At 43.3% G+C, this 22,723-nt stretch overlaps 5 protein-coding genes across 7 annotated transcripts; 2 read left to right on the top strand and 3 right to left on the bottom strand.

Moving 5' to 3' along the window:
• Positions 1–203: 203 nt before the first annotated feature.
• LOC135427286 (kelch-like protein 5) lies at positions 204–5,546 on the bottom strand. Of its 2 annotated transcripts, XM_064680702.1 has the most exons (6): positions 4,542–5,546; positions 2,239–3,282; positions 1,958–2,165; positions 1,772–1,894; positions 1,445–1,681; positions 204–459 (listed from the first exon to the last, which is right to left on the bottom strand). In XM_064680702.1, exons 1-6 carry the CDS (start codon positions 4,805–4,807, stop codon positions 370–372), a joined length of 1,968 nt encoding a protein of 655 aa, XP_064536772.1. In that variant the 5' UTR covers positions 4,808–5,546; the 3' UTR covers positions 204–369. The 2 variants fall into 2 exon arrangements, with proteins under 2 accessions (XP_064536772.1, XP_064536773.1); XM_064680703.1 differs by lacking the exon at positions 204–459 and having other exon boundaries at positions 1,119–1,681; positions 4,542–5,545.
• A 166-nt stretch (positions 5,547–5,712) lies between these two features.
• Positions 5,713–6,701, bottom strand: LOC135427289 (conserved regulator of innate immunity protein 3-like). Its single transcript, XM_064680706.1, has one exon. The coding sequence runs from the start codon at positions 6,581–6,583 to the stop codon at positions 5,780–5,782; it is 804 nt and encodes a 267-aa protein (XP_064536776.1). The 5' UTR covers positions 6,584–6,701; the 3' UTR covers positions 5,713–5,779.
• On the bottom strand, positions 6,583–9,884 carry Dsor1 (mitogen-activated protein kinase kinase 1). 2 transcript variants are annotated; one of them, XM_064680705.1, is made up of 4 exons: positions 9,556–9,884; positions 8,567–9,197; positions 7,275–7,604; positions 6,583–7,188 (listed from the first exon to the last, which is right to left on the bottom strand). In XM_064680705.1, the coding sequence occupies exons 1-4, from the start codon at positions 9,663–9,665 to the stop codon at positions 7,075–7,077; spliced, it is 1,185 nt and encodes a 394-aa protein (XP_064536775.1). In that variant the 5' UTR covers positions 9,666–9,884; the 3' UTR covers positions 6,583–7,074. The 2 variants fall into 2 exon arrangements, with proteins under 2 accessions (XP_064536775.1, XP_064536774.1); XM_064680704.1 differs by having other exon boundaries at positions 8,567–9,206; positions 9,556–9,882.
• Positions 9,885–12,561: 2,677 nt separating this feature from the next.
• LOC135427468 (serine/threonine-protein kinase phg2) lies at positions 12,562–14,649 on the top strand. Its single transcript, XM_064680988.1, has 2 exons — positions 12,562–13,101; positions 13,158–14,649. Exons 1-2 carry the CDS (start codon positions 12,647–12,649, stop codon positions 14,452–14,454), a joined length of 1,752 nt encoding a protein of 583 aa, XP_064537058.1. The 5' UTR covers positions 12,562–12,646; the 3' UTR covers positions 14,455–14,649.
• Positions 14,650–16,569: 1,920 nt separating this feature from the next.
• On the top strand, positions 16,570–20,104 carry ppk28 (pickpocket 28). The gene is made up of 5 exons (XM_064681084.1): positions 16,570–16,892; positions 17,525–17,725; positions 18,583–19,048; positions 19,135–19,732; positions 19,791–20,104. The coding sequence occupies exons 1-5, from the start codon at positions 16,570–16,572 to the stop codon at positions 20,102–20,104; spliced, it is 1,902 nt and encodes a 633-aa protein (XP_064537154.1).
• The last annotated feature ends 2,619 nt before the right edge of the window (positions 20,105–22,723 follow it).

Genomic DNA, 22,723 nt, shown 5'->3' with positions numbered 1-22,723 from the left:
TATGACCGTATATCTTGCAGAGAAAAAATTTTAAAATACCAAATGCTGATACTAAAATACTGCATAGTTGCTATATTATAAAGCAACGGTCATTATTTGAAATATCAACAGCTTATCAATAATTTGACACTTTAATATTCATTTTACTGTTGCATTTAGCAACGTATAAATAAAGAATATATTTTATTACAAAAAATACATATTCAGTGTATACATTTATGTGTAGTGTATGTTTGTTTTGGTTGTGTAAAAATATAAATATATGATTGTAGAAAATAATACGTATTATTTAAAAGTTACCATTTGTGTTGGCTTTTGCTTGATCTTACTTTTGTTTTTCTTAAATATTTATAGTTTTCTTTTTCGTAATTACATATGATAGTAGTCGACAAATTCGACGGATCTACGACGCCTATAGCAGATTGGATCCAATCTGACTGGCTTCCACTTCTTCTTTTTCTACAAAAAATACGCGTAAATGCAGTAAGAGATAAACGTCGAAAAAGGAAAAGAAAGAAAATAATAATAGACAATTAAAAATAAATGCTTGTAATCATACACATATACATATGTAATAATAAAAAGTAAATGTAAATATGTATAATGGGAGTGCAAATGGGAGTAAACAGCCAAAGCCGTTAACTATTCATTCTCTTTATCAAACTTGCTGCATGGTGATATGATTAATGTTTGTTTTTTTTTTTGTAAATTTGCACTATCTATAAACTATATGTAGTAACCAAAGTATTTGTCTTACACTTCACATGCATGCGTATATATGAGCAAAAAGAAAATAGTTTGGCCATTTAGGAATTGGGTGGCGCAGTCTTATGTAGCATACAGAACGATCACTGGAAGTGAGAGGTGTGTGTGAGATGAAACTGACACCAGGTAGAGAAGAGAACATGCATCTTAAATATGTAGTGTACGTCAGCATAGATGATGATGATGATGGTGGCGTACATGGTATGAGTATGCAAATATGGAATGTGATGCATACAACGAATGAAATTATATTGAACAGAGTAATATCAAAATGCATAAAGTATGTATATAAATATAGAACGATTTAGTTGGGAATGCGTTCGAAAGCCTCGCAGCATGCATTATTTCACTGGTTTTTCAATTTCTTGTATCACTTGGCATGAGATTACGTTTGAGCAATAGCGGGTAAAATTTAGCGAGTGTGTGTACCAAGTACCAACAGATGCCAGACCGGACCGGGTCCGACCAGATCAGGCCAGACCCGGGCGGAGCGGAGCGGACCAGAACGCAAACGCGCGTTGCTTAGTACATAGGCATGAATGTAGGTGTAAAAATAACAGTTATAGGTAAAAGGTAATAGGAATAGCAGTGGTCATTGCGCAGTAGCAGCAAACAACAGCTCATACACACAACTACAACAACAGCAACAACAACAACAATAATTGAAGCGTAACTAAACTGTAGCACTGGCCGGCGGCTGTGGAGCTGCTGGCGGTATAACATTCGGTATGGCAACGACACAGGCGCCGGCACGCGGAAACGACATGGGCGACAAATCATTCCAGCCATTGCGCACCGGATCATATTCCTCGACACTTTTGAGCGCAGTATTGCCATCGTAGCCGCCGACGACAATTAAACGATCCCCAAGCAGAGCACAGCCAATCGCATCGCGGCCCAAAGCCAGCGAGCAAATCTGTTTTAAGATGGGAAACAGACAGAGCTAATCAGTTGCCGGAAAGTTCTGTGGCTAAACGATTTCAAATTCAGTTAGCAATGGGCTTACCAGTGTCCAGGTATCGGTGACAGGATCATAACGCTCAACGGTCTCGGTGCGGCACACCATGGGATTGCTGGCCGGACAGTCGTGACCGCCCAAGGCATAGAGAAAACCATTTGCAACAGTCACCTGCGGCGTTCAATTCATTTAGAGATCTGATGCAGCTGATTAAAACTGGTTGTTAATGCTTACGCCAACGCCACCGCGGCGTCGATTCATTGGTGCCAGGAGGCTCCATTTATTGGTGTGCGGATCGTAGCATTCGATGGAGCGATGACAGACGGAGCCATCGCGTCCGCCCACCGCATAGAGACGGCCGCCCAGCACCGCAACACCAGCCGTCGAACGCATCGAGGACATGGGCGCCACATAGCTCCAGGTGCGCGCAAGAGGATCCCAGCTACAAGAAATACATTGATTACAGTTATATCGTTCGTTCGGGTTGGTTATCAGATGGATGGATGTCCCTTTACCGTTCAACCGTATTCAGGTAGCTCCAGCCATCGTGTCCGCCGACCGCATACAGCGGGCCCTCCAGCACGGCGACGCCAAGACCATGACGTGGTGTTGCCATGGGATTTAGTAGCACCCAGGCCATCGTATTCAAGTCCAGGCTCTCCACGGTATTTAGGGTCTTGAGTCCATCGCGTCCGCCCACCAAAATCAGTTTATCCTCCATGACAGCAGCGCCAAACTGCAATCGTCGGCCAGTCATATGCTTCCAAGGCGACCACTTGTCCAGGCGCGGACAGTAGCTCTCAATGGTGATGGCGCCCTTGTGGGCATCCATGCCGCCGACAGCGAGCAGTCGACCGACGGTCGATTTTCGCGGCGTTGTGCGTTCGGTGGCAATGCGCGAACGCCGTTCAGGCATGAGATGCCATTTGAAGGCCTCCATAACAAGCTGTTGGCACTCATTGGCGCTGCACACGCTCTCCACGTTGTCCATTATGAATGCCGGCTGTAGCAGGGGCAGACGTACCAGCGCCAGCAGCTCGGCAATGTGTTGCTCCCGATTGGGCGCATCGTGGCGCACCCAAGACATCAGACTGTGGAAAACATCCTGCTCGGATGGCACATTGAGATCATCGCTGCACAGCAGCTTGCCCAGCTGATCGGCATTCAGCTGAAAGAACTCCTGATTCTGGCACACCTGCATAAAGTACTGGCAGGTGTAAGCCTGCGCCAGCCGCAGCAGCGCCGTGCAGCTCTGTTGCTCGGCAAAGAATGCAAAGCCCAGACAATTGGATGGATGCAGCTGGCGTGCCAGGAAATTGCAGCAGGCCGTGACCACAGAGTTCAGCTGCAGCAGACAGGCGGTGGCCAGCAGAGTTTCCACAGTGTCCTCGCGCAACTCAATGAATCCTGTATAGCAATACTGCACCAGCAGCTGCAGCGCATCGCCATTCACCTCGCCCAGGGTAACCTCGTGCTCCTTGGTCTCGCGCAGCGATCCCGTAAACATTGCTGAAAAATATGCACTCGAAGCGGATAGCACCAAGCGGTGAGCGGGCACGCTGTAAAAAACAAGGCAAATGGTATTCATTGTGAAAAACGTTGCAGTCGGGAATCGCCAGCCTATCCTGACCCTAAAACTGTGTGTCGATCGAACGCAGTGACTTTCAAACTGTGATCTTAAACTTGCAATGCGCTAGATCTTGACCTTTATCCTTGATAATCATCAGTAAAGGAACTTTCAAATGCTGTGGCTATGTCTCGAATGGGTTAATTGTTGCAATGGAAAAACATGTACACATCTACATATTTATTTTTTCACATATTTAAAATAATAAATAAATTATTCTACAAGCGAATGGGTTGTTGAGAACAATTCAAAATATGAAGCAGCTGACTAACTTTTTTTTTTGTTATTCATAATGCAATACTAAATAGTATATAGTATTATAGTATATTTAAAATTTGTTTATTAGGAGACAACTGCTTGAAATACAAGCAATACCAGTTGGCAAATCTTTCCATCTGTGCAACCCTGAATAAAGTTTTATATGAAAATAAATCTCAACTGAAAGGGGCATCTACAATAGAAATAAATAATTAATTTATCTAACCCTTGACTGTTGTTGTGTGCAAAAACAAATTAACTTTTACCCCTGTGCAGGTCAGTGCTGCCAATGCGGCTATATTCAGACATCGTCAGCCGGAAGCAGTTGAAGTTTTTAGCTTATTTAGCTTTTTTTTCCGCATCTCACTGCAAAGTACTAGAAATCCTGTTTATTGCCAATCTGCGGCCAGAAAGCTAATTCAGCTATTTTTAACATTGGATTCAGCTGTTTTATTGCATCGGCAATTGGCAGCACTGGTGCAGAATGCACGTCAATCAGTCGGCTCAATGCTCTATTTCAATATCTATCTCTGTCTTGCACACCGCTCTCCGGCGATCAATCGCTGGCAGAGAGCGCCGCAGTGAGCGTGAGAGAGCATGCATCCAAACGCAATTAGTGCGGCGCGTTGTGTTTACTGTTGGAATTGCGTTGCTGCTTCGACTGCTTGGAGACTAGGGAAACTTGTGTGCGAATGGGACACAGAGACAAAGAACCGAGTGAACTGCCAGCGCTAAAGTGAAGGTCAGACGTTAGCTGGGCTAAGAGAGGGAGAGCGGCGGGCATGTGCCGGATGGTGAATTGCTAATGAGGCGAATTCGTTGATGGAGCTGGCTGCTGGGGATGGTGGGTGCGGAAAATTGCTTTTGCGCATTGCAACAACTTTCCATTCTTTGTTTGGCCTGGCCATTTGTTGTCATTTGGCGTCCACTTACCGCTTGCCATCAACGCCAGCGATGAGCACCACATCGCACAGCTGCTGGCTGTCCACATACAGCTGCATGCGCTTCAGAACGCTGTCCGCATGATCGCGACAGCGAAAGAACTCGTCCTGGCTGCCAGCCGAATTGAGACTGACCAGGCTGTAATCTCTGGACAGGGACTCAAGCGTATTCTCGGCCATCATTGATATGTGTCCCGATGTTGAGGCCGTCGAGTCGCGGCTGGGACTCTCTTTTTGGTTCACATTCACAGATGACATTTTTGTTTATTTTTTTGTTGATTTGTTTGATTTTTTCTCGTTTTTAAATGCCCCTAACGGTTTGTTAGCTGCCTTTGTTGCGTTGTCTTCCTCCTTAGTATTGTTGCCTGTTGCAGTTGCAGCAGCAGCAGCAGCAGCAGCTTGGCCAGCTTTCTTTTGTTTACTGGCGACGCGCACGTCCGCGTTGCAGCGCTTAGTTTGACTGACTGTTCAGCTCCTGTTGTTGTTATGGCGCGTGGTAAGCTGTTGCTTTGTTTAGTTGCACTTGCATTTCTCGTCTCGCACACTTACATATTCACACATACACATTCGCACACCAACTCCAACTATAACAGCGCGCTGCCGCCGTTGACGCCGCCGTCGCTGTCAACGTCGAATCGTCGCCCGTTCGCTGTCAACAAACAACTGCAAATTTTACAGCGACGCACGTACCCAGGCCGTCGCGGTAGGCGTCGCTGCTTCGCGCAGACAAAGAACTTTTACTGCGTCCGGAACTGAGCGCTGCTGCTGCCGCCACTGCTTTGTTTTTGCCCTCGCTCTGACCGATGGATGGCTGCTAGCTTTTGGCGTCTCACTGCAAGTGCAATTACACAGGAAATACATTCAACAATTTAATGGCAATTGCGTACTGAAACTGAATCCGTGACTAAGCACAATCGACACACCTACACTTATCAAAACCAACTACAGCTGCCTATTTATATATTTAATTTGGCAAACAGCGGACCAATAACAAGCGCAACAACAATAACAGCGTTTGATGTTTTCATTTTGCTTGCTGTCGTCACAGGTTACGACGGCGTTGCCAGCCAAAGCTCGACTGTTGACGTTAACTGGGCTTTGCAACGGCGTTGCCACATTGATAAAAATAATATAAGCAAGCGCGCGCATTAAATAATTTTAAATTGTTTCTCGGATTACATTCGCATTTATTAGGGACTATTTATAAATAATATGTAGTTATGGGAAAGCTTAGATTGCGTCCTGTTTAATTGGCTGCGGTAGGCCCACAGTAAACTTAGATAGATTCTCCAAAAACTCGATATACAGGGCATGCTCGCGCGCAGTGGCCATGTCGGAAAGCTTTCTAGCAAACTCATGCGTAATGCCCTTCTCTTCAAGCATCTCTAGAATCATGGTTTGTAGATTGTCATCGATGAGCGATGCATCAATGGTAAAGCAGCTGTCATTCCAGCCGTGATTGTATAGCGATAAGTCTTGAATCTCGAATACATCATTTTCTTGAGGCTGCTGATCCAAGGACTCCGGTTCCACATCATCAAAGGCGCACGGCTTAAATACACAAAATATTGATAGCAGCAAATCATTTCTTCTGATGAGGACTTCAAATTTGGGAACGCTGCGCACTGGAGTCAGATCGCCGGTCTCATCATTCCGACGCGGCACACTTTTGCTGACATTAAAGAAAATATTAATGCGTTCGTCAGGTGACTCTCTTATTAGCTCCACCTTGGAGCCAGAAAAATGTCCAGTAAAGTCGTCAATCATGTATGGCGGTTCCAATTGCAACTGTACGCGCCGTTCCTCCAGTATTTCGCCGGTAACGAACTCAACCAAATTGCGCTGCGATGGGGTCAAACCTACTGGAGTTGCCGATGCGGGCTTCTCCTCTTCTGGCATCGGTTTCTTCAAAGCTTCTCCCTTCAAATTTTGCAACTGGAATGCTGTGACCGAAATTGAGCGTTGGAATTTGGCTACACGACAGTGGGCCAACATGTTTTGCCCCAACCGAAATACTTTCAAAAAGTTCGACATTTTTGGAAAAGATATTTTCTTTAAGTTTGTGTATACAAAAAAATAAAACTTTTTTCGGATAAGTCAGAAAATTTTGTTATGCTACAAGGTGAGCCAGTCAACGAATGAGCAGGAGCTCCGTCTCGGTTCCCCAGATGCTAGGCTACAGCACATTGAATTCCCGGCCTACTAGTAGTTGGGCCAAAACAATTTCAATTAGGCGATTTGTTAGATGGCGAATACAATTTCGACTCATTTAATCGGTTTTTTTTTTTTGTATTGTTCAGTTTTTGCACTCTCCTTTCTTTCCTTGTGTCGTCTGCGTAGGCTTGTGCTTGTTTGTTTGAGTGTTAAGGCCAGTGACAGCGAACGCACGCACACAAAGTGCCAGAAAGTGGAGCGGCAGAGTGTGTAGAGTGTGGGATCAAGTTTATACAACAAGTACATACATAACTACATACAAATAAATAACGTGTATGTGCGTGCGCGAGCGTGAAATAAAGGAATGCTAATTAGTTGGGCGATGTATTGCGTTTCGGCGTCGATGGGGGCAAGTCCATTGTCTTGCATACCCAGCCTGATATGTCGACATCCTCCACCTCCGCTTTTCGTATCCATGGATGGCTCTGGCAATGGGAATGCAAATGCATCAGTATTACAATAGCAATAATGGCAACAACAACAACAGCTGCGAAAATTAACTTCGCCTCACCAACAACGTCTTGAGATCGGCACGCTCGTCCGGCTGCTTTTTGAGACAGATGTCGACAAAGTCCTTGAACTCATTTGAGAATATCTTGTGTTCCAGCTTCGGCGGCGGCTCGTTAACAATATAATCGAGCAGCTCGAATATCGCCATCACTTTGGGCTCCAGCACCGTTTGGTTGCCATCCTCATTGGCATTCTCTGCGAATATGGTCTCCAGCGTTGACGAATCCGGCGGCGGTATTGGATACATGCCGATCGCCATCTCAACCAGCGACAGACCCAGCGACCAAATGTCCGACTGTACCGAATAGTGTGTGCCCTGCAGTCGTTCCGGCTTTAAAAACATTTCAACATTACATTCAGGATGCATACATATAATTGTAAACTTATTTATGGAATTTAAGCTAATTTATTTGAAATATGCATTCACATTGTTAATTGCTTGAGCGTTAATTGAATCATACGTATATTAATCAGCGAGACAACAAAATTCTGATAATCAACTTCAAAAAAAAACTGTTAATCTTAAAGTCTTGTTTTAATTAATGTTTAATGTTACTTTTTTTCAAAAGGTGTTTCTATTGTTTTGTATAAATATGATGTTGAGTTGTAGAACAAATCTCTTCATAAATACAGACATTTTTTAATATACAGTAGCCTCTCGAAGAATAGAACGCTTCGGTTCCAGAAATGACAATTAGCTCAAATTTTGGATAATGTAAGCCAAAGTTTTTTATATATTTTTGGGTGATTGGATTTATGTAATTTGCTTGTGCTTTAACGAAAGTTAGGAACACAGCGTCCCAAAAATCCCAAGAACCCACAAATTTTATAAAAATAAGAAATAGGTCACCAAATCGCAGCAACTGAAGTTTATTATATTTAAGATTCAATGTGTTTATAGGCCAACTTATAAAAGTTCTATATTTCAAATATAGTCTAAGAATAGAAAACCATAAAAAAATATCAAGTTCAATAACGATTTGTAGACAGCTATAATTTCTTCAAATTCTAAAGAGCGGCAACTGTATTTTAAAATAAGTTACTATAGTATTTGCATCTATGTCTATGTCAGGACTCGAAAAACGAGCTTGTTTTTGATTAAGAGAATTTGGAGCTTGTTGAGAAAAGGATCCGTAAATCATTTTCAGTTACATTTTCTCAGAAGAAAACATTGGATATTAGTTAAATTTTGTTTGTGGCCATAAAGAAAAATTGCTCAAGTCAAGAAGTGTCAAAATTTCGCTGAGCAGTTTTTCCTTTCGACCAGAATAGGATTTGATTTTGTTAACTAACCGACATGTAGCTGCGCGTGCCGACAAATGAGTTGGCCATCGAGTCGATTAGCTGACCCGAAACGCCGAAATCACAGATTTTGATCTCGCCGCTGCTGTTGACGAGTATGTTGCTTGGCTTCACATCGCGATGGATGATCGCATGCTTGTCCCGCAGATAGCTGAGCCCCTTCAGCACCGCCAGCGTGATGCGTCCGAGTATCGATTCGGGTATGCGGCCGGCGCGCTTTAATATGAGATCTAGGGAGCCGCCGTCCATGTATTCCATGCAAATGCTTATCTCGCCGTCGCTGTAGAAGGCGCCATAGAAGCCAACAATGTGGGGAAAGTTGCATTCGTGCAGCACTTTTAGCTCGCGCAGGATTTGTTTTTTGATTGCCGGCTTCACCTCCAAATGGATCAGTTTGCGTGCCATAATTAGGTGTGTGAGGGTGTGGCGTACTTTCATAACAACGCCGCCATTGCCGGAGCCGAGTTCGCCCAGCTTTTCCAGATCCTCCTCGGAGAGTTCTCCGATTTTCTCTTTCTGACTGAGAAACACTTTTATTCGCTTGCGCTCCGTGTCATCCATGTCCAGGCCCTCCAATGTTTCGGTTAGTGCATCGATGCTCGTTTTTGGCTTCCCCAGCAAACTATGTGTTCTTTAATTTAACTTTTTAATGAATTTTTGCAGAACAAAACGAAAAGCAGCAACATTTTGGATTGGATAGGGATGGTAGGTTAGCGGGGGGAATATTAACATTGGGGGGATATTTCTGCACACATAAATACCTACATATATACAAGTTATCTGTAGGCGTGTCTATGTGTGTTAATTTTAATGTGTTTGTTATAAATTCGCCAAGCAATCGCAAAAACAAAGTATACAACAACACAAGATTTTTAATTTATATTCTTTGGAATGTGGGCGGTTGGGAGGTATAAAATTAAAAATTTTGTTGGAAATTTTAAAATGTATGTATATATATAGAAAATATAAATCTTATTTACTCTGTTCCCGATGGTGTTTTAAATGGCGGTGTTGGTGCCACCTGTGCGGCAGCAACAGTTGCATCCACATTTACCGGCGGCAGCACTAAATTAAGTTTATTTTTCGACATCTTGGCCAAAAATGCACAGCACAAAAAAAAAAAATAATTCGCAAGCGGTCGTGGGTCGCCGACGGTGCAAAGGGTAGGGAAGGCGGGAGTTTATCCGTTTAACAACAGCAAACTGAACGGCGTTGATAATTGTTTAACTGGCTATAATAAGTGTTCGTTGTTGGTTTTTAATTAATTACGCTTGCAGTTTTAGCCGCAAATTTAGTAATTGTTAATAATAGGGATGTGAATATGACTAAATCGATTGTTGCCGCTAATCGATTCATCGCGATATTTCTGCACATATCGTAAGTCATATACATATCAACACTAACCATACAATGCATAGACTTGTCAAATGTCAAAATAATCGGATACCGATAAATCGTCAACGACTGAGCCCCATGGGTGACCGCGACCATTTTAGTGTGCCCAGACAAAGTAAGACTGCTGAGAGTGGCAGCCGAACGCCGGCCTCGACAGCCGAACGTTCAGTATGAAGCCGCATCCCGCTCAGCGCACAACGTTGCTGCGGCTGATGCTGTTTTGTAATATATGTATCTTTTCAGCCCAAATACATACATATGTGTATATGCGTGTGCAGAGTGCCCCTCGCTCACACTTATTGCTTTGCGCACTTGTGTGCATCTCCTTCTCCCTGCATAGCTTCTCAAAAACCCCGAGATCTACAAACATACATACATATGTTTGTGTTGTGTGGATGTGCGCACAAGTACATCGCGGCGTTTGTCGCGAGCCAGAGATTTTTTCTTCAATTGTGTGCCCTTTGTGCTTGTGGCACACACATTCAAATGCTCTATCATGTATTTATTCGTCCAGTCAGTCATAATGAGAAGAATCTGATATATTTATATTTATTAAAAACTTAAATGACCTAAATGATATATTTATATATTATATTTTATTTTTTTGTTTACTGTGGGGACCAATTTTGCTTAAAATTAAAAAAAAAAATAAGTCGTATTTCTGCAAGGGTAATGCTTCGTCGGCTTGTCGAATAATTTAAGAAAAGACCAAACATTGAAAATGTTCAATTTTTTTCGACTTGCTACTTGTGCACACGCACACTCTTTCGAGTAAGCAGTTGTGTGACATTATTAAAGGGTTTGGCCTGTTCATGTGCAAAACTCGTATTTTTCATGATTGTTTTAAGGGTAAGGGTACCTGAACGTTGGCATGTGTGCATAATAACTCTTTGGGCCTGCCAAGCACACACTTACACACTTTTCTATATGGATGGAATCATTTATGCGTTTGTGTGCGTGTTGGTTGCCTGCCTGCCTACCCGATGCAAATTTGACTAAATTTGAAGTTTTTGGCATTTCTGAATTTCGAGCTCTACACACAGACACACACACACACAAAAATGTGTGCGAATGAGCCGATCAAGGGTTTGTCGTGAGACAGAGATATTTTCATCAATGGGTGCGTAAATTTGGGCGACGGTGGGCTTGCGGCCGCGTAAGGCACAAATGTGTGAACAAATGGACAAATGGATGCAGACGCATGCTGCACATTCTTATCGTTAATTGCCTGCCATAACACCCTTTAACCCAAAATGTTTACTATGTCAAAAAATAAATAAAAAGATCACTTGCATTTTTTCCATATCAAAGTGCAAACGAGCGGCAAGTGGCGGTTCACCTGCTTTCGTTGCCTGTTCACACATTTGTGCCTTACGCGGCCGCAAGCCCACCGTCGCCCAAATTTACGCACCCATTGATGAAAATATCTCTGTCTCACGACAAACCCTTGATCGGCTCATTCGCACACATTTTTGTGTGTGTGTGTGTCTGTGTGTAGAGCTCGAAATTCAGAAATGCCAAAAACTTCAAATTTAGTCAAATTTGCATCGGGTAGGCAGGCAGGCAACCAACACGCACACAAACGCATAAATGATTCCATCCATATAGAAAAGTGTGTAAGTGTGTGCTTGGCAGGCCCAAAGAGTTATTATGCACACATGCCAACGTTCAGGTACCCTTACCCTTAAAACAATCATGAAAAATACGAGTTTTGCACATGAACAGGCCAAACCCTTTAATAATGTCACACAACTGCTTACTCGAAAGAGTGTGCGTGTGCACAAGTAGCAAGTCGAAAAAAATTGAACATTTTCAATGTTTGGTCTTTTCTTAAATTATTCGACAAGCCGACGAAGCATTACCCTTGCAGAAATACGACTTATTTTTTTTTTTAATTTTAAGCAAAATTGGTCCCCACAGTAAACAAAAAAATAAAATATAATATATAAATATATCATTTAGGTCATTTAAGTTTTTAATAAATATAAATATATCAGATTCTTCTCATTATGACTGACTGGACGAATAAATACATGATAGAGCATTTGAATGTGTGTGCCACAAGCACAAAGGGCACACAATTGAAGAAAAAATCTCTGGCTCGCGACAAACGCCGCGATGTACTTGTGCGCACATCCACACAACACAAACATATGTATGTATGTTTGTAGATCTCGGGGTTTTTGAGAAGCTATGCAGGGAGAAGGAGATGCACACAAGTGCGCAAAGCAATAAGTGTGAGCAAGGGGCACTCTGCACACGCATATACACATATGTATGTATTTGGGCTGAAAAGATACATATATTACAAAACAGCATCAGCCGCAGCAACGTTGTGCGCTGAGCGGGATGCGGCTTCATACTGAACGTTCGGCTGTCGAGGCCGGCGTTCGGCTGCCACTCTCAGCAGTCTTACTTTGTCTGGGCACACTAAAATGGTCGCGGTCACCCATGGGGCTCAGTCGTTGACGATTTATCGGTATCCGATTATTTTGACATTTGACAAGTCTATGCATTGTATGGTTAGTGATTGTATGGTTAGTGATATCAATCAATACATATCGATAAGTGTGAATGACAAAAACAAATTGCAATTTTTTGTTGTTTGAAACGTTAAGCATACAACGTGACCTTGCACTTAGCAACTCTTGGCGCTCCTAATAGTGGCGGCTAGTGATGAAGAATTTGCTGGTGCCGCTTAACGGCGCCAGTGGCGAGCCAAGCAACAACTGCAATTTTCACAAAGATGCGCTGCTTGGTTTTGCAATCGAGCTGCCCGATGAGCAGCTGGACAGCGCTGTAATCCAGCTGCAGGCCGCGGCAGCTGAGCAAAAACAAAACAACAACAACAAGAATAATAACGGCAGCAGCAACAACAACAACATTAGCAACAACAATAATAATCATCATAATAACAGCAATAGCGGCGACTACCATCAGTCGCTGCTGAACTGCGTCGACTTTTTGCCAACTGCTGTGGCGCCACCCCATCTAAGCGAATGCTATCAGTTTGATGCAGATGCCGCTGCTTCAGAGCTGGTAAACGTGGCCAACAAGGACTGCGACTCATTGGCCAAACTAGCCTACAATCTGTATCGCCTGGCCAAGGAGGATCACATTGTGATTGACCGGTAAGTGAGCTTCTTTATAGACCTTTAGACCAACTGAAATCTTTCTTAACGGGCAGCAAGCGAAACGAGGTCGTGCGCACGGATGCCGTGACCCACCAGAAGACCATCTATCGTTGCATGGATCCCGTAGGCATGGGCATGCAACCACCTCAGAGCAGTCGTTCAGCAGCGACGACAACGTCTTTGAGGGCGAACCGTTCGCGCAAACGCACGGCGCCAGCAGGCACAGCCATCCCGACAAAGGCGCCATTGACCATTGCAGCGCCAAGCGAGACTGCGACCAAGGCCACGAATGAGCCAATCCCTGCATCAGATGCGGATACTATGCTGCGGACGCGTTCCGGACGCATTATACGCGCTGCCTTGCCACAGCCGGCCACAGCAGCGCCAAATTCGGCGCAAATGTTGCAGCTGCTTGTTACAGAGCTGAGGGACAAAGACTATCGTGCACCGGCTAAAGCTGCTGAGCCAGCAGAGATGCCAGCCATTGAGATGGCGGTGCAAAGGGAGCGCGCTGTGCCGCCGAACGCAATCTGTCCGGGCTGCAGCAAGATTTTTTTGGGCCGTCGCTTGCAGCGTCACTTCGTCAAGTACCCGGAGCATATGCCCAGTGCCATCGCCGTTCGACAGCAGCAGGAGCAGCAACAGCAGCAGCATCAACAGCACCAGCAAGAGGAACACGCGCAGCCACCACAACAGCAGCAACAGCAGCAGCAATTGACCCAAAGCTATGTGCCGACACTGTTTGGACTCTTGACGGCTCAGCTGCAGCGATACGGACATCTGAGCGAGGAGCAGCGAGCCGATCTCTTTTTGCATGAGTTGAATGATTTTGTGGAGCAGCTGCATCTGCGCAGCACGCGGCTCATACGCAACACATCTGGTCTTCATTTTGTGAATGCACGCACTGCACGCGTGCTGGGCATACCCGAGGGTCAGTATGCGCTGGACATATCGGCGATGGAATCGGCGCAGGCGCCCACACCGGAACCGGAATTGCAGCAACTGTTGCATGCCAGCACTGTGCCAAGCGCACGCAATCTGGTCGATTATCCGGGCTTGAGCATGTCCCTCGACGATACGCTGACCGATGAAGCTGCTCAACGTTTAAACCTGTCCGCTGGCGGCAAGCTGCTGCCACCATCCGAGGAGAGCCTGTTGCGCAATGTTGGCGATCTTATGCAGCCACCGGTGGCTGTGGCCCCGCCCAACGTTGGTGAAGTGGCGGGCGCGATGCTGCCACATTACGATCATGCCAGCGACAATGCCGTCGAGGCGCTCAGCATGAAGGAGACGCCCAATGCGGCTATTTTGGATCTCAATGTTGATTTCTTCCAATTTAACAACAACTAGCTAATTATACACACACACACACACATTTTAAAACAATTTTATTTACTCAGTTTTACGCATAGTATTTATATATATATATATATATGTATATTTTTTCCATTGTTTACAAATGTGAAGAGAATGAATTGTAAGCAGAATAGCAAAAATCAAAGCATGAAATGCAGCTCCATTAAATTTTTCTCATTTAATCTGTAATTGAAATCTGTTTCTAGAAAGAAAAGTTAAAACTACAGATGGCATTTTTATGCTTTAGAGGAGAGCGGAAGATATATAAACGGCGCCTTTTTACCTTAAAGAATTTAATTGGCATGAATACGAAATGCATAGAAAACATTTAAACTTGACCTTGCGAGGGTATTTTTAGTTTGTTATAAACTGATGGATCCGATACCATAAGGAAAATGATAAACATTTTTTTCTTTCCAAAAATCTTGATTTATGCCAAGTTAACATTTACAAGTTTTACCATGTTTCTCACATTCGGGCAACATATTGTCTATACTCTAACATACAGATCTATTGCAAGAATCGGTTCTTATATAAAACTTGTAATGCATTCATTTTGATCCGCCTAAGCTATTACCATCTTCTATATTCTCCTAACGAGAGGATAGGACTTCTCAAATCGTGCTCATATATCAAATGGTTGCCGCATGGGACTTACTCTCGAACCTAGTCAACCCATGGAGATCAAGGAAAGTGTCTCTTAAAGGCCTGTCGTACGACACGGATGGCACCAGTTTTGGGCAGAAGTTCGGTAGTGGAAGAACCTGGTGTCTCTATTAGTCGCCTCGTACGACAAGCGATGACATGCTGTGGAAGTATTCTATTGCCCGGCAACCACACGGGCCTATAAGGGTATTAAATCTCTCTTTCTTGTGGGAAGTGTTATTTTCTCTTAGCTTCTTCCATATATACCTGTCCTGATTCACCGTTTGATGCCCAACTTGATGTAAGTCCACGCTAAGACGTCGTTTTGTATAATTCCACCCGCAACTGTGGAAAATTGGTGGAAACGGTTTTATGAAATCTTTTTGCGATTACCATTCGATCAATTTGTAACTTATTTCCAGGATTTTTTCGCAAATTTATTTGTGATGTATTTCACACTTTTCAGAAAATCAAACTCTCGTTGGTGGAAAAATGGGTTGTGTGGGCGAAATTTCGGATTCCGACAAATTGCCGAAAATCTTTACGAAAATTTATAAGTGACTTGTGATATCATATAGAAAGGTGTTTTAGTTTCCATTCAAAAGTATTTAAAAAAACAATCAGTTACGCGTTTCTTGGCATCCATGCCCAAAAATAGAGCAGAGCCGATCACAATTTATTTGATTTCCCATACAGTTTTCGCACCAGATTATTTCTCTGCCAAATCCATCCGTCTATAAGCGAATCCCGATCTTAAAGGCCATAAATTATGTCCACAGTGTTCCATGTTTTTTATACTCGTTCGCGGAGTGAAAAGAGTATATTGGATTTCTGCAAAGTCCGCCCGACCATCGGAAAGGCTGCTGGAATAAATATATCAAGTTATAGCCAGGCATTTGCAGTTAGACCTGCAAGGATCTGTGTGCATATGGCGCACTTTTCAAGCTAGGTTAACCATCTTTGGAAAAAAAAAGAACAACAGAGACGTTCTTTAAAAGATCAATTAAAAAATTGAGGGCGTGGCAAATCGAAAAGATGATATACATAAGTATCTTTAAATAAATTTGACGAGCATGCCGCAGTTGGTTGCACCCGACTGCAAAATGTGAACTTGTTTTGTTTTAAGTTTTGTGTATTTTTTTCCGTTGTTGTTTTTCGCTTTGGTTTTTTGTTTATACAATGTACTCGTATTTTACGCCCTCAGCTATTTTTATAGAGAGCTGCGGGCACCATGAGGACGTGGCCGCTGGAGCTGGGAGCTGGCAGCTGGCAACTGGCAGGCGCTGCCTTTGCCACCTGTGCGAAAGTTGTACGCATTTGCATTTGCATTTGCATGAATCCTTTTTGCATTGGGCAAACACTGCTGCAGTCGCCAGCCACGCCCACGCACAGTGGGCAGTGTGCATTAAGCGGCAATTCAATTTGGCGGAGTTATCGCTGCTTTGGTATTTGCCAAGGGTCAATATGATTAAAGCTGATGTGCTGCGATTGGATCGAAGTGTTCGAGGAGCTCGTATAAATGCGACTTGCGTGACGGGCTGTCCGGTTAGTCGCATCATGAGATTCTATGGGGATAGCAAAGCACAAAAGCCCCACCTGGCGGCCAAAAGGCAGCAACACATTCACAATCGCAGTCACAGTCACAGTCACAGTGATGACTCCCTCGAGGATGAGCAATCGATGTGCAGCCTCGAGGCGGCCAAGAAGAGCATCAAGTATTATCTGCAGAACAGCTCCCTGCATGGACTTAAGTATATGGCCGAAGAGCGGATTACCATACCAGAGCGGTACGTCCACAATTGCTGCTCTTTTATTATATTATTTTATGTTATAAATATATAGGTAAATGTGTACTTACTCAGGTAAACTCAGGTAAAATCGACTAAAAATGATTAACTAGATGCCATCTAGAGCAGCCTATCTATAAGTACACCTCCCTGAAGTATTCAAAAGAAATAGACAGGTAAATAGTGAGAGCAAGAGCAGGAGAAAGAAAGAGGAAGAAAGAGAGAGGGTAGAGAAGTAGAGAATAAAGAACAGAGATAGACAAGAAGAAATGGATTAAGGTGAGATGAGACTTGCAAAAAAAAAACGTATACTCAAAGCACGAAATGTGTGAGGCTTACTTGATTTTATGAGAATCGCATAGTGGGGCGATACATAAAAATATGCTTTTGTAATTTGCAGCGCAGCAGGAAAAAAGTTACTGTGCAACATTGCATAGCAAGCACTCTCCGGCCTTGCCCGGTATTTTCTTCAAATTATCGACATTAGTTTGCGTACTTACGCATTTCCCACCCATGGGAAACTCAAACTATCCTTACTACTAGCTTGATTTACATAGATCTTTGAAAAGTTTGCACTCCTGCGTTAAACTCTTATCTATATGTAGATATTATGTTGTAATATTTAATGGCAGAGTCTTCTTTGGCATATCCTTTGTGCTGGTCGTCATCCTCTCGGGCTTCTTCATTTCCAACATTTATATCAAGTGGAGCGCCTCGCCCATCATCATCTCGACAAGCGCCAAGCAGCAGCTGACCAGCAACATTCCCTTTCCGGCCATTACCATATGCAATCTTAACCTGGCTCTTCGCAGTCGCGTCCAGCGCATCTCACGGTGAGTACAAGCTGAGCCTGATCCGATGCAAAGCCTTGGTAACAATGGATTTCTTAAGGAAATTGGTTTCTAAGCATGTAAAGAATGGAACAATGTTTCTGGTAGCAGTAAAGAGAGATGAAGAGTTACAGTTAAGGATGACATAAAGAAGCAAGGGTGCAAAAATATTGTAACGAATTTCAGTTAAGGATGCCAAACAAAAGAGAAAGTACAAAAATGTCGCAATGCATTTAATACAATTAGAGCAGATCCACAAATGTCCAAATGAGTTGAATAATTTCAGTTAAGGAGAAACACAAAAACGTGCTGATATGAAGGAATTTCAGTTAAGGATGCTAATGTACAAAAATATCGTTATATTTGAAAGAATTTTAATTAAGGATGCCAATTAAAATAGTAAAAAGTACAAATATATATTAAAGAATTTCGGTTGAGGATGCTTAAGAAAGAGGAATAACAAAAATGTCATAAAGAATTTCAGTTAAGGAAGGTAGAAAAGAGAAGGAATTTTGATTAAGGATGTTAAAAAAGAAGAAAGCACAACAGTTCCGTAGTTTATTATAGCATTTCAGTTAAGAATGCTTAAGAAAAGAGTAATTACAAAAATGTCAAAAAGAGTTTCAGTTAAGAAAGATAGAAAAGAGAAGTGCAAAAATGTCGTAAGGAATTTTAGTTAAGGATTGCACAAAAAAAGAAAGCACAATAATTTCGTAGTATATTCAAGAATTTCAGTTGAGGACGTTAAAGTTCTCAGTCCATTCCATTCCATACGAGATAAGGCAAAGGTTTTTTTTTTTGGGGGAAAAGCTCTTTAGACAAATATGAATAGACTTCTTTTGTTCGCTTTCTGTTCATAGAACCAGCGGCAATTACTCGCTGCTGATGAGTCTGTGCAGCAAGGGCGACGACCAGAAGATCACATACACCGGCACCTGGACGTACTTCAAGGCTCTCCTTGTGGAGGTTGCGCAGCCGTGCGATGAGATGCTGCTGCACTGCAGCTTTGGGGCGCGCAAGGAGAGCTGCCCGATGATCTTCAACTCGATACTGACCGACGACGGGCTGTGCTGCACGTTCAATGCGCTGGATCCCATCTACTTGTTTCGCAACTATACGGACGATGTCCGCATCGAGCCGGCGCCGGAGAATTCCCTTTACGAGCCCATCGATTGGACGCCGGAACAGGGCTATGCCAAGAAGTTGCCGGAATACTATTTTCCCAGAACGTCCGGCGGCACGGGCAGTCGCATGGGACTGACCGTCGTGTTGAATGCCTCAACGGCGGAATATTACTGCACCAAGTCCATGGGCAATGGCTTCAAGGTCAACGAGTTTCAACGAGTTCTTCTCTCTCTCTCTCACTCCCTCTCTCTCTCTCTCTCTCTCTCTCCCTCTCTGTCCGGCTGTAGGTGCTGGTGCATAATCCCGCGGAGCTGCCCAAGGTGAGCAACTATGGATTTGTGGTCAGTGCTGGCCGCGAGGCGCGCATACCCATCGAGCCGGTCTATGAGGATGCCACGCCCAACATACGTTCGATCAAGAAAACGGTGCGCCGCTGCCTCTTCTCGGATGAGAACGACCTGGCCTACTATCGCACCTATTCGCGCAAGAACTGCGAGCTGGAGTGCGAGGCGAAGCTGCTGCTGCGCGACTGCAGCTGTGTGCTCTACTATTTGCCGCGGATCGATCCGGCGGCGCGCGTCTGCGGGCCCAATGACAACAACTGCACCAATCGCATCCAGACCGAGATCGAGTCATCGAAAACGAATCTGTCCTGCGAGAACTGTTGGCCCGGCTGTTTTGAGCTCACCTACAAGTCGATCATGACCAGCTCGACTATTGTCGCCGGGTCGAGCTATCAGAGCGGCGAGGATCTGCCCGAGAAGCTGTTCAATGTCAGCCACATTGGCGAGGACTACGATCTATCCATACTGCATTTTTACTATCTCAACAATAACTTTCGCAGCACCACCAAATCCGAAGTGTTCGGCTTCACCGAGTTTCTGTGTGAGTGCAGATGCAGCTCCTCAAGAGTTTGCCCAATTGAACGCCATTCCCTTTGCAGCGAACACTGGCGGCCTGTTGGGTCTGTTCATGGGCTTCAGCATTTTCTCAGTCATTGAGATCTTCTACTATGTGACGATGCGACCCTATTGCGCCTCCCGCACGCTCCAGCAGCGACGTCGGCGCAGGCAGGCGGAGCTGCTTTGGCTGACTTCGGGGCGCCACCGACGACGCCTCCAGCAGCGGCAGCGTCCGCCTCCGCCGTACAGCCAGCTGAAGGCGGGCTCCAGAGTTACGGAGGGCAAAATCAAGCAGAGCCTTTGGCAAACGTTGCGCGCCTCCCGCGATCCGCTCGTCTATCCCTATTTGGATTAGGATGTAGTTGTTGTTGTTGCTGTTGCTTTTGTTGTTGTTTATGCATCGTTTTATGGCCCTCAAAAATGCAACGGACGTGGCCACAAGCTGAATAAATAAACCAAGGCAACACGAAGGGGCCAATGAACGCCTCCATTAGCTGGAGTTGACCGTGGCCGCAGACGGGCAACAGGGGGGAACTGGCCAACTCTGGCCACTGGCCACCGGAAACGCTGCGCCCCTTGCTGACTATTGATGTCGGCTATCAAATGGCGCTAATCGCTAATCGCTAATCACCACGCGACTTCAATTTCAATGGGTTTACTCTATAAACATAACAACGAAATACCAAATCACAGACAATTCAAAAAGTTTCTCTAGGCCAGCAATTTGTTAGCCATTTGCCAGCGAGTGAGAGCGAGAGAGTGACATAGTGGGAGTGAGACTGAGAGAGAGCGAAAGCTTGTGCACTTTGTAGATCGGTTCGTAACTCAATATAATTGATGTAAATTAATAATAAATATAATAATAATAATAATAATAATAATAATAATAATAATAATAATAATAATAATAATAATAATAATAATAATAATAATAATAATAATAATAATAATAATAATAATAATAATAATAATAATAATAATAATAATAATAATAATAATAATAATAATAATAATAATAATAATAATAATAATAATAATAATAATAATAATAATAATAATAATAATAATAATATTAATAATAATGATAATAATAATAATAATAATAATAATAATAATAATAATAATAATAATAATAATAATAATAATAATGATAATAAAAATAATAATAATAATAATAATAATGATAATAATAATAATGATAATAATAATAATAAAGAAAATAAAAATAATATTTAAAAGAGAAAAGCCGAACCTCATAGGAATATTAACGACCCTTGCTGACATATGACATGGAAACGTTTTAATGCAAACGATTTGTATCCGACCGATTTTGTCTATAGAGGCCTCATAATATAGAAGTTCGATTTGGTATGGTTTGTTAGATGTAATAAAAGAACGGTAGGTGAGTTGGCTCAAGAGATCTTGAACTAAAATGAAAAATGTAAACTATTTGCTCGACAGTTTCTTCCCGTAGAACTATATATACATATATGATAAACTGGTCCGATTTTGATAAAATTGTGATTATTTTGCAAGGAGTTTGTCGAGTTGAAATGTAAAATAATTTTGTTCATGCAAAAAACTTCCGATCATTCCCATCGCAGCTAGATGATATAGTGTGTCGTATCGACTAAAAAACGACATATACTATATACTGCCTGCCACGAAGAGTCGAACCTTTGCAAAGATTCATGATTCGAGCTTGAACAGCATCAAGAATATATAATCTTTTTTAGTGTCGGAGATGTCGCCTACGAAGCGTTCCACATTTCGTGACAAAATCGGGCCGTAAAGTCCGACTGTTAAATATTGCATTTCTCCTATTGTTCAGATCTTCGAGAGCGTATTTGTAGTTCGTTTTCTTGCTAATTGCATTGGTTTTTTGTGTTTTATTTTTTGGCAATGTGTGCCAGTTGTAAATTAATGGATAGAAATTTTGTCGGTTATCTGTCGAATGTTTGTCTAGGGGCCCGCAGCCGAAAATGGCAACGTTGCGTTGGCTAAAAATGTCGCACTGATGTCACTGCGGCCGGCTACTTGGTGGCAAAGTGCGCTTCGTTTCTGTAACTATGAGATACATTCACACACACACACACACATACATTGGCACTATAACAATAAGAATTTTTATGGCACAGGCGCGTCTGAGTGCGTTGGGGAGCAAGTGTCACAAGTCGCCCCGTCAATGTCAAGTGGCCAAGTGTCAGCCACTTGGCTCCATGGAAATGCGTCTGTTAAGCATACACACTCTCACACACACACACACACACACACGCAGACACACACATGCAGTAAGTGGCCATACGTGTGGCATGGAACCTGGCCATAGGCATAGTTTTTGTTAGCTGTTCCGCTGCGCTTTATTGGATGCCAGCTGGCAAATCTCATATCGCGCCCAGTTTAGCGGCGGGCCCCATCGTCATAGGCGGCGTATACGCGATCATGAGCATGTTATGGGGGAGGATGGGGAGAGGGGGTAGAGCTGCTGCGAATGTAAACAAACAAGTGGCGTGGCAACGGCCAGGCCTAAATGCTTGTAGGTGTCTGTGTGCGTGCGTGCGTGCGTGCGTGTGTGTGTGTGTGTGTGTGTGTGTGTGTTAGCTGGCCTTTTACACATTCGTTTTATGTAGTTTTTTGCCCTGTTTTATATTTTTGTTGGCTGTGATTCATTCACACCACAGCATCCAGCAACAACGACATGTGGTGGAGGAACTCTGGAATGGACTATTGACGTGACCAGCAGCCGGGCACGAGACAACATTTGTCGACGCTTGCCAGATGCTCTACACAATAAAAAAAAATATAGCACCAAAAATTATAATTTAAAATTGGAGCATTCGCTTGGCTCAGATTTTGAATAAACTCTCTTCATATATAAAACACTAGAATCTAATTTGTGCCCAGATCTGAATTGACTTAATATTTATTTCTATTTAAATATTTAAATATGTACCCCACCAAAAATATTACATAT

The sequence above is a fragment of the Drosophila montana genome, unplaced genomic scaffold (assembly GCF_035044405.1).
Source record: "Drosophila montana isolate Dmon_TW-CO22-7 unplaced genomic scaffold, ASM3504440v1 contig_2178_1, whole genome shotgun sequence".
NCBI lineage: Eukaryota > Metazoa > Arthropoda > Insecta > Diptera > Drosophilidae > Drosophila > Drosophila montana.
This window is presented reverse-complemented; position numbering and strand designations above follow the sequence as displayed.